The sequence below is a fragment of the Carassius carassius genome, chromosome 31, assembly GCF_963082965.1.
Source record: "Carassius carassius chromosome 31, fCarCar2.1, whole genome shotgun sequence".
Taxonomy (NCBI): domain Eukaryota; kingdom Metazoa; phylum Chordata; class Actinopteri; order Cypriniformes; family Cyprinidae; genus Carassius; species Carassius carassius.
In genome coordinates, this window is record NC_081785.1 from 15,372,643 (window position 1) to 15,384,160 (window position 11,518).

Consider the following 11,518-nt stretch of genomic DNA (forward strand, 5'->3'; position numbering starts at 1 on the left):
TAATAGCAGCCCATCCCTGGTGCGTTCCTGTGCAGGCACACCTTTTTCAGAAAGCATTTGATGACAGCATTGTAAAGGAAGCTCGGTGAAAAGGTTGCAGTCAATGCGTGTCATTCGTCTCCGTTCTGAAGCAAGATCATTGATTTCACACAGACATTTACAGAAGCTGTAACCCTGAGCTTTGCCCTTTTATTATGTACGACCCCTTCAAGACATCGTGGTGACATGGGAATATGATGACATGGGAATACGATGCATGACATTTGCCATTATGCTCCATAGTCCGTATCACACTTCTGTTTCTGACTGTGATCACAAATGAGGCGTATTACCAGTAGATATAAGTTGTTACTTTATATTGACAAGAAATGTTTTCTTGCTGCTGAAAATAAATGTTATGCAGGTGATGGTATATAAATTGCATTAGTGAATCATATGGTGAACAAGATGAATGATGATCAGCTCACTCAGGTGGTCATTTCTGACATGGTTTTCCATTCATAATGTTTTTATTATATCTCCTGATTGGCTTCATCACTCTCTCCTCTCCACCAGTAAGCTGGTGTGTGGTGAGCGTTCTGGCACAAGATGGCTGCCGTCGCATCATCCAGGTGGATGAGGAGATACCCCCTGACTATGTAAAAGCGCTTTGAGTACCTAGAAAAGCGCTATATAAATGTAATGAATTATTATTATTAATTATTATTATTATATCTCTCTGTGTGGTTAGGGGAAAATCATAATGAACAATGAAATTACTCACGGGCTGGGCGATATATAAAAAAAAAAATGATATCTCGATATTGTCAATTTTTACGATATTCGATATATATCTCGATATGTTTGCATTTGCATTTAAATAATAAAAAATAAAACATGATTTTCTTTTGCCCATTAAAAAAACAAACAAAAAAAACAATTTAGATTAAACAGCTAATTTAAATCTAGACCAAGAGATCACTTACTGCTTTTTATTAAATTAATACATGTAGGCCTATATGTAACTGAAGCAGTGCAAATTAAGTAACAGTTACAGAAAGTGCATTCTGTCAACTTTTTAGTGCATGCAATTCACAATTTAAACTATGCAACTGGGATAAGTATTTTATTTTAATTTTTTTAACAAGCAACCGCTATCATTAAAGCTCTCGTAGTAGAGGGGCGTAGAGCAGTCAGCTGTTACAGGTTCCTTTTTTGGACATTCAGCGCATTCTTTTGGGAAAGTATGCTTGAATTTGAAATACTTCGATATTCCCGATATATTCAAATTGTACATCGTTGTCAAAATTATTCCGATATTATTGCTAATATTCGATATATCGCCCAGCCCTAACTGTAACACATTAACTTTCCATCTTTGTTACACTCAACTACAGTATCTCACATAGATGGATGATGTGGGCTAGATGGAGGATAGTATCATGTATCGATGATCTCGCAGACTGATGATAGGACTATGGAGCATATCACCCAACACTAATGTGGGCCCTCACTGCCTTCATTCCTATAGAGTGAAACAGTCGGGTTCTGGAAGTAAATATCACATCACATTCACTTTCTCCATGGAGAAATAGATCTTTAGGATGAAACTAAAAAAGTTTGTTAAATAATTGGATATGCTTCTGTAGAAAACACAAATAAATTAACCTTTATAAAAGTCATTGTGTAGTAGTAAAGAACTGTGCAACCCACAATCCTGCAACACTCGGATCCACCAATGAAAGAATATGCTGTTGCCATAGAAATGAGATTCATGGCAGAAGACTTCAGTTGATGTTTCTCTACAATTCATTTTCTGAACAGCTTACAGTAAGGGTTGAGGATCAATATGAGAGGAAATTAATCTTTTTTTTTTTTATTATTCATCAAGTTTATTTTGATTGATCCAATGTGGCTGCAAAGACTTTGCAGATATAAAATTCTATTTCAAATGAAAGCTGTTGAAATTTTCACTGCTGAACTTCACAGTACCACACAAATATTAAGCAGTTTTCAACACTGATGTTTCTAAAGCATCAAATCAGCATATTAGAATGGAGTGATGATGCTAAAAAATTAAATTCTTACAAGACCCCACACTTAGTATACCGTAAAGTTTATTTTAATCTAGTTTATGATTTAAACTTTATTGTATTTTAAACTTGTAAACAATATATATATATATATATATATATATATATATATATATATATATATATATATATATATATATATGGTGTAATGTAAAACTACTGTATGCGTTTTATAGACTTTTATTTATTACATCATATGCAGTGTGTCATGGTCTTTTACCTTTGTACCTTTTTGGTTTAAGGCTTAGAACTTGTCATTGTTGATTTGTTTAAAAATTCCCATGGAGAAAATGAATGGGGAAAAGACTTTCACAGTAGGCACTGTTGCACTCTAGTGGTAGTCCTTGTATTGTAAAATTGCTCATTTGCATAAAGTTTAAACTGGATTTAACCTTAAGTGTCTGGACATGCTTGCTGGTCTCTAATGGTCACTGTTGCTTATGTCCCTTTGAAATCACCAACACTCACTGACAATGAATGACTTCCTTCAGCTTTTACTATGAACAGGGCTTAATGCTCGTTGTGAAAACAAATACTCAAGAACATGCCGTTTTAGTTCCTCTAATGAAGCATCAGACATTCAGAATCTGTGTGAAGTGCACTTTTTGTGTGATATTGTCCACTTCCAGTTGTGTAAACCCTTCATCAAGAGCTAAAACAGCAGTGCTCATAATGGCAGGTTTTATGCTGACCTTTCGTGTATGTCAGCTGGCATCACTTCAAACCAAATTCAAAATTACCTCTGTTAAAAGAGAAGTACTAAAGCTTTACTGAGAAATCTGTGTTCTATTGTGATTTCTAGGATTTTGTATGAGAACCTGATTTGATTTATAGTCTGTTGTTGCATATGGGCTCTATTTTAACATTTTCTGTGCTACGGCAATGCCTGTGATTTCTTGTATAATGGTGGCCTTTTGTTGCCTCTGAGGTTGAGCGAGATGCTAATCTGCTGATGAGGAGGTGCAGATAAAGTCCAGTGGTGGATGGGAAGCATAGAGGGGACAATAGACATGCTCCAAATTAAGATCACTTCCCTTAGTCTGGTTTCCTGTTACGGGTTTTTCTTTTTTTTTTTTTTCTTTTTACAATTTTGACATTGACTTTCCTCACAGCATTTGACTAAAGATCACCATGTCTGAAATCCATGTGCTGACTGATTTTACTTTAATGGCTGCAAGCTGTTGGACACCAAGGTTATTGGTGCGTTAGAGTTCTCTTGGGAAGTTTTTATTATTTATGTATTTATGTGTGGTGAAGTCATAATTACGAAGTCAGATCTCAATGCACCTTTTCACCATAAAACTCAAAAAAATGTAACATTGGGTGTTTTGCGTAATGTTTTTATTCAATTTTTTTTATATACTATATATATTCTATAAATTTAATTGTTATTCTGTTGTAATTGTACAAAACTGGTATTTTGTAAATTACAATTTAGAAAAACAAAAACACAACAAATGTACTATTAATTTCTCATTGACCCCAAACTCGGAAACTCTGAGCTTAAAGGCAGGGCTCCAGACAAAAAAATAAATTAAGGAGCCATTGGCTCCTACAAGAATTAGGCAACAAATTATTTTTTTTAGGTACCACAGAATTAGGGTTGCACGATTAATTAAATGCGATTTTATCATATGGATCTTGTAAGTAAAGCCGTTTCTGTGATTAGCAGTAAATCTCCAGCACATGCTTTCAGATGGAGCAGCATTTACTTACACAAAGCCGTAGTTCACTTACAAGCTACGCAAAATCGAGTTATAAATAGCAGAAATCATTCTGTGATTATGAAAGCTGTTTGCATAGATTGTCTGTGAACTACGGCTCTGTGTAGTAAATGCTAGGGGTGCACTGATTCGATATTCAGTATCAGTATCGCTCCATTACTGCCACTTTCTGCTGGATTTGGGCATGTCAGATCACCATACGAATGAAATGTTTAACTGGCAAGACTTTAAAGCACCTGCAAATAATCTACTTTTGTGATTGTGAAGTGCAGTGTCCTGTGAGTGTAACTCTACCACTGAATTAGCATTTGGTGTGAATGTTTATTGCACTGGAAACGAAACCGATAGAATGTGTGCTGTAGCACGATACTAAGATTGTGGAGATTTGAATCGTCCATGATCAATAATCGTTATGTGGTACACCCATCATGCTTGAATTCTTTTGACCCATTTGTAGGGAAACAGGTGATTTACCCAGGAAGTAATAAACCACCCACATTCGTCACTACACACCTTCCGTGAACAAGGTGGTGAGTTAAGCCGGCTCCTCTGTGTAGCCTCCCACGGCTCTGGAGGAGGGACCGGCTGTGACATGTGTGAGCATTTCAAAAATGCACAGCAGTTTTTACTTTGTAGCAGTTAGCAGCCCACAAGGCGTTGGAAGTGACTGTGGGGGCCCTGTGTTGTGCATCAGCACTGCGGAGCTGCACAAGGTCATGGCTTCACAGAGCTATCTTTAGCTTGATAAATGGCCTTTAGTAGATAAGACATAATGAAAATAAAGTGATACACGCAGCATTATATCTGTAAGGGAATGGTGAAGTGTGGGTTGAATTCTGCTGAATTACCTGCATTTTTTGACTACTTTTTCTCTCTGTGAGATCAGCTCGCATGTCCACTCATCCATCTGGAGTGGCCCGGTTTAATGGGTTGAGTGCATGATTTTAAATATTTGAGCGAAGGCTGTAGAAAAAGAGCTGTTCTGTGATGTGGGAAGGCTGTATAGATCTATAACTTTACTGCAGTCAGTAATATTTGGTCTTCTGAGGAAGATTTGCTCCTCTGTAATGACAGCATGTCTGCGGATGTGACACAAACATGTACTGTTTTGGCAGATGCTTTCTTACCTCACAACAACAAACTGTCGTATTATGTACTCCAATGGATACAGCAGCAAAAGTACTAAGAACAACACCACAGTGCAAATAGATGGATCTCTTTCTTGAAATAAATGGCAAACTATAGTACTATAGTATAGGGATTGTATATTGATATCACAATGATTTTGATTCAGTACTTTAGGTCCTTGTGTCTGTATTTATTTTAAAGTAAATTACGATTTTTGTGATTTAAAATTTTTTTTTTTTAATTATGTGTCAAATTAAAATCGTAAATTGTTTTTATGATTTATTGTGATTTTATTTTTTTTATTATTGGAAAATTAGTTTGTCTAATTATGTGTTTTTTATATCAAATGTATTTTATGTTTGAGAAATACTTTTTCTATTGTTTTTGATTTACTATGTTTTATTTATTATGTGTAAATTACTTAATTATAAAAATAACCATATAACCTAACCCTAACCATAGAGTTAATTTTTCCTACAGTTCAAGTTAAGAAGCAGCACATAATCTCAATAAGCATACATTTTAAAACCAGAGTATCTGGAGTAAGATACCCACAAACAATTAACTAAAATAAACTTTTATTTAATTGTCAATTATGTAAATGCCTGAATTAATTTTTGTATCTTTACATTTTCATCATCTACTGTTACTTTGTTTGTATTCATTTCATGTTCACTAAGAAACTGTGAAACTGACACCTTTTGTTCATTTGTGCATCCTTTTATATGGCTGCTTCAAGCATTATCTGTTTTTTTAGAGCACTTCCTGCTTTGTTCCACTGAGATTTTGTCACATAACCTTTATGGGATTGATTTTAATGAAGTGTCGCTCTTAATTTGCAGGTCTTACCACAGAGGGCCTTTATCGAGTGAGTGGAAACAAGACGGATCAAGACAACATTCAGAAACAATTCGACCAGGGTACATACTGATTTTAAGTAGGCTCTGTGGGAAATTATTATGATTATGATCTGTCACACTGTAAATGGACCATTCCTGTAAAAACAAACTTGACATTTGTGGCTTCTGACTGGCGTGATGCCTGCAGGCCTCCATCAAGCTGTGATTCGTACTAGTTATTAGCTTATGCGGGACATTTTTAGCTTAAATCTCCTTGTGATACATAAAAGTGATCTGTTATATTCTCATTTTAAAGCTCAGAATTAAATCATCACTACGATGACAATATATTGAGGCAGTTACAGGCTAGTGGTGGGCAGTCTGACTAAAATTTATTCCATGACACAATTTATTTCACTATAATGGTCTGTATTACAATGTAGTTATTTATTTTCAAAAAATTAATTGAAAAATGTATTCTATTAAATAACCGTGACTATTTTGGATATTGCAGTGAATTCAGTCTTTTACTTCATTTGCTGGTTTTGTCTTTTTCTTTTTATTTGTAGCTAGATGGACAGGAACCAAATGATAAGATTATTCATGACAAATGAAGCCTGGCATCCATTCAAAAGCGGATTTTAGCCCATTATGTAACACTTGAGTTAAAAAAAACAACAGCCTAAAAAAAAAAAAGAAAGAAAAATTGCTGTGCCTAACAAAACTCATAGGTTTTTCCTTATTTTGACAAATTTGCAATGCGTTTCATTATTATTATTTAGTATTGCTGTTTCCCCGCCACTCTCATCTGTAAATACTATCATACTGCTCTACTATTACAGAGGATATACATTTTTATTTTGTTGAGTTGAGAGATGAGTGGGTGGAAAATCTTCAGCCGAGTGACCAGATTATACACCCAGTGAGCCATCGTTTGCCCAAAAGAGCTACTAGAGGCATCAGTCTGCCTGCTGGCCCGAAGCCATTAGTCTCCCTCTCTTTTTCTCTTCTCCATCCTCACAATACTGTGAATTGGGTGCTTTTCCCCTTTCTTGTGTTCATTCAGTGTCTTTGCGAAGAGATCTAGTCTGACAGCTGTCATTTCTCCTTACAGCCTCTCTTTCTCCTCCCCATCCTCTCCCATTCCTCTTTATTTTCCCTTTCTCCATAGTTTTCCTTTTGTTCTGCTTAATTCCATTAAATGTGTTTTAGTGGCTTTATCAGCACTGACAAAGAGAGCTGGATGCTTATGCAAGCTCACACTATTTTCCTTCTTCTCTCAGACCACAGTGTTGACCTGATAGTGATGGATGTAGCTGTGAATGCCGTGGCTGGGGCCCTGAAGGCCTTCTTTGCCGATCTCCCCGACCCCCTCATACCGTATTCTCTCCACCCAGAGCTAGTTGAAGCAGCCAGTAAGTATCAATTCATTCAGATTCTCAAGTGCTTGCTCTTTGGCTGAGATTTTTGGTAACAGACGAACATTCCATTTTATTAGTTACCGATTGTTTTATTTAAGACTTTAAGCTGACAGTTTCTGCTGAGTAAGGCATTAAATGGCTTTATCTTACCTTAAAGATGCTTTATGTAATTTTTGACTCTACTAAAGCATAAAAACACCATAATATGTTTGCAGATATTTAAGAAACATGCTAATTTAACATTTGTTTATCTATTCTCCTTTATCAATGTACGTTCCGGGCTAGAATGTCAGTCTCTGTTTAGGCTCGTGAAACCCTCCCAGTGTCAGTTTACCCAATTGTATTTCTGCACAGAAAATTCTGGAAAACACTGCATATTTCATGTCATTCATTGTCAAGTTGCAATCTGGCAACCTGATGGAAAAAAAAACCTCTCCAGTATTTTGAATTTGGACTGCAATACCTAGTTCAACCACTCTGTCAATTATGACAAACAAATATTTCTCATAAGGAGTGAAGAAATTGGACAAAATGGCTGAAGATCTGTGTTAGCAGCTGTATTATATGTTTTATATATTATATAGGTATAAGCCATCAAACTGAAATCTGTAGTCATGTGTCTGACCCCAGCCTCTCATATAAACTTCAGTCTTCACAAACAGCAGGTGGGTGGCAGTGTCGAGGCAAAATGAGGCAGGGTTAGTGACACAGCATTCATCCGTTGTATCAATACAGGCTGCGGCTACAAAAGAGACAGGAAGTGTGTCTGCTACAACTATGAGAACAAGTAGCGACTTGCCCATGTTACTTCACCGTTTCAACAGCCTGAGTCAAGGTTTTTTTTTATTTTCCGTCTGTACTCGATTTCCATTTTCAACTAGGTTCAATATTAATCCCATCAGCACAACGTTTAATCCCAGCCCAAGGTAGCTGAGAAGTCATTTAAATGCATCTGCATTTCCGTTTGATGCTTCCGAGTGCTGAATCTAATCCAGGGCCCCCTGTGATGTACTCCTCGTTATTTCTGATCCACACTGCTGTAGATAAATGACATTAAATGCTGGGATGCTTTTCTTTTTGAATGTACTGATATTTCACTTTATCTCTTCCCTCCCCTTGCAGTTTTTTGGCCAGGCGGTTGTTCTTATACAGAAATCTCTTTTTGATGATGAGTAAGACACAAATGTAAATTTCCAATTGTCTTTCTGCTGGAAAAGATAAAGTCTGTATTTATGTGCTTTTAGATTTTTAAGTTTTCAATACTCAGTCCTTGTTGAACTGACTGCACGTTGGTCTGAATCCTTGATTCTGATTGGTCAGTTTTGGTAATCTGCAGTTGAGTGCTTTTGTGCAATATATAGGGATGCTCAGATATTGAAATTCTGACCGATAACAAAATGTTAAATTCGTCATTTAAAATAAAGTGAACTTATGCATCACTGCATTTTAATGTATAGTAAAAATGGATGTTCATTTTTAAGGCCACTAAATATTACATTTAAGAGAGTTATTAAATGACTAGTGTGTATAAAGATACATTTTATGTGAGTGTTAGATGACATAAGTGTAAACAAGCATTAAAAATAGAAGAAATTATTATGTTTTGCTAGTTTAAAGTCTTTTGTATCACTCTTTCTCACTTGATAAACTCGTCATGTCCATTTTATTTTTATTTAGTAGGTGTGTAATGATGTGTAATAATGTACAAATAGCCAGTTATTATCACAAAATAAACCATAACAGGTATTAATCAGGGAGTATTAATAAATACATCAAAGTCTAAATATTTCCTCACTTCTCTGTCTGATGAGTTTGTTAAATGTCTTTCTCCAGAAATTGTAGATCATTATGAGAGACTGCAAGTGCTGAAGGAAATAGTGCGGAAATTTCCTCCTGTGAATTATGACGTTTTCAAATATGTCATCACTCACCTCAACAGGTAAAGCTTGTAGAAATAAATAATCTTTGTTAAAATCCTGTTAATAATAATGTATCCCAGGCATCTCTATTTATATAGAGCTTGATTCCCAGCTTTTTCATTATGAAAATATTATGTAATGTGTAGTTTGAGAAAAAATATACTTAAAAATACTTCTCAAGAATACTTTTTAAAACTTTCTCCACCAGGGTAAGTCAGCAAAGTAAGACCACGTTGATGACGGCTGACAATCTGTCCATTTGTTTCTGGCCCACACTCATGAGGCCAGATTTTGAGAACAAGGACACACTGTCCACCACCAAACTCAACCAGTCCGTCATCGAGACCTTCATCCAGCAGTGCCAGTATTTCTTCTATGGTGGTGAAATCACAGAGCCGTCCAGTGCCGAGGGGACGCCTCCTCCACACGGCCATGGCTTAGAGTCCCTGCTGGCCCTGCAGCTCCCTCCTCCTCTCCAACCACAGCAGATCCAGCACCCGCTGCCCCCCGAACCCCTCATATAGACCCTCTACTCCCATTTGGCTTGTAGGTGTGCGTATAAGCCTCTTAAAATAATTTTTCCCCTGTTCTGTTCCTCAGCCAATCTGAATGAGAGGCTGAATAAAACTGTAAAGATAATGGTTATGTCAGTTTGACCTAGTAAATGTGCACATTGACTAATTTCAAACATGGCAAACATAAGAAAGATATATTTATGAAACTTTTTTTTGGTTTTGTTTTGAAAGACAATGAAGCTGTCGGTCACTCACCAAAACCACCACATGCACGGCTTGCCATAATGGCAAAATGTGCCATTTTTCTGCTTGTGTTCGTCCCCTTTTTATTTTACAATGGACTAAAGATATATTTTTAGGATTATTTTTATCTTAAAGGCAGCAGTTGTAGTTGGGGTGGTGGTATCCCACGGTGTTTGGGAATGAAGTAATTTGAGTTTATAAAATCAGGGGCACCTGCCTAGGATGCACTTTGTCCTACAGACTTTGAACTGGGAGCCCCGCGTACTCTGGAAACCACAGAAAGGGAAGCAGCCCACTGCAACCGTTCGGCACATCTCAGAGATCCAGGCTTCAGAAGACGCCCGGCTATCTCAGTTTCGTTTCATGTTCGTTCATTTTGTTTTCTGCAGACCACCTCCAAAATTTCTATGGTCTCTGTTGATTTATTTCTTAAACTGAATTTGCATGTTCTTTGCCACTTGTAATAGCTGAAAGAGAGAGAAAAAATGCTTAACTGTTTTTATGCAAGACTTTTTTTATTGTTTTGTTTTTAATTCGAACTTGTTTGAGGGAACATTAAACTGGGGTAAAATTGTTATATTCGTTCGTTTGTGTCATGCCATAGTTCCACTCATTATATTTTGGCTTTAATTGTTTCCCTACAATAGGAAAATATAAATAAATCTATGTATAGATATATGTTGGCATCGTTTGATGGCTGGCAAAATAAAAATCATGGGGTACTTGAGCTCTGAATAATCTTGTAAAACTTATAATCAGATTTCTTTGTGGTATAATGTATAAAAATTTGGGGTTAGATCCATTGACTGTACTTAATTCCCTATATGAATAAAACGTTTGTTTTGTTAGATGGTACTGAATTTTGTTCCACTGTAAAAGATGCTGTTTAGAAAGCTTGCAGTCTTTGTGTGGACTACAGCACAAATCAAAGGTGTTTAGTTGTGATACAGGAGCTTGTATGTGAATGGATGGGAACAAAAATGACAAGATTTATCTTAATTGACTCACTAAAACGGAGGAAAGGGCTCAATAGGGTAAGTGTGCAGCTGCTAGGATCCCATTTAGTGTAGATTAAAAGAAAAGAGCAACATTATGTTCATATGACTGTCTCATATGATGTACAAACTAAATATTTTAACATCATCTGCTATGTATTATAGTAAATAAATGATTTTGACAAATGATGTTTGCCTGATGTTATTTTTCCGCTTGCGTGATCCGTCACAGCATTATGAAGAAACAATTATTTGTCCCCTGTAGACAAGGTTGCCAGATTTACGCAACAGAACCCTTTTAATGGCCAATCAAAACTAGCTAGTTTTATTTCAAATAAAATACCGAAACTTAAAATATCCCATAAATAAAATACATATTTTAGTTACTGATAAGTATTATACGCAGTAGTAATAATGGATGGTCTGTTTTTATAAATTTTAGTACGCTAGTGTAGACAATCATTTCAGCTATTTGAAAATTACATTTTTTACTATTTGTTCTGATGCCATTTTTATTTTTCTTGGTCCTTGTCATACATTTCTGCAGACAGGCTCTTTATAAGTTAAAAATTGAGTATCCAAAAATATTTACATACAAGCATGTCATAGTCAAATATAATTTATGTAATATGTCAAACATGTAACCTCGGGTAAGTTTAAAG

General features: G+C 35.9%; 1 protein-coding gene across 1 annotated transcript in view; it reads left to right on the top strand.

The window, feature by feature from the left end:
- The window catches only part of LOC132111639 (rho GTPase-activating protein 5-like), a 31,267-nt gene extending 20,222 nt beyond the window's left edge, over positions 1-11,045 (top strand). The window contains exons 3-6 of the mRNA XM_059519138.1: positions 5,767-5,844; positions 7,047-7,178; positions 9,018-9,123; positions 9,312-11,045. Of these exons, the coding sequence (XP_059375121.1) occupies positions 5,767-5,844; positions 7,047-7,178; positions 9,018-9,123; positions 9,312-9,627 (632 nt within the window). The 3' untranslated portion in view covers positions 9,628-11,045. The remainder of the gene's footprint in view (positions 1-5,766; positions 5,845-7,046; positions 7,179-9,017; positions 9,124-9,311) is intronic.
- The last annotated feature ends 473 nt before the right edge of the window (positions 11,046-11,518 follow it).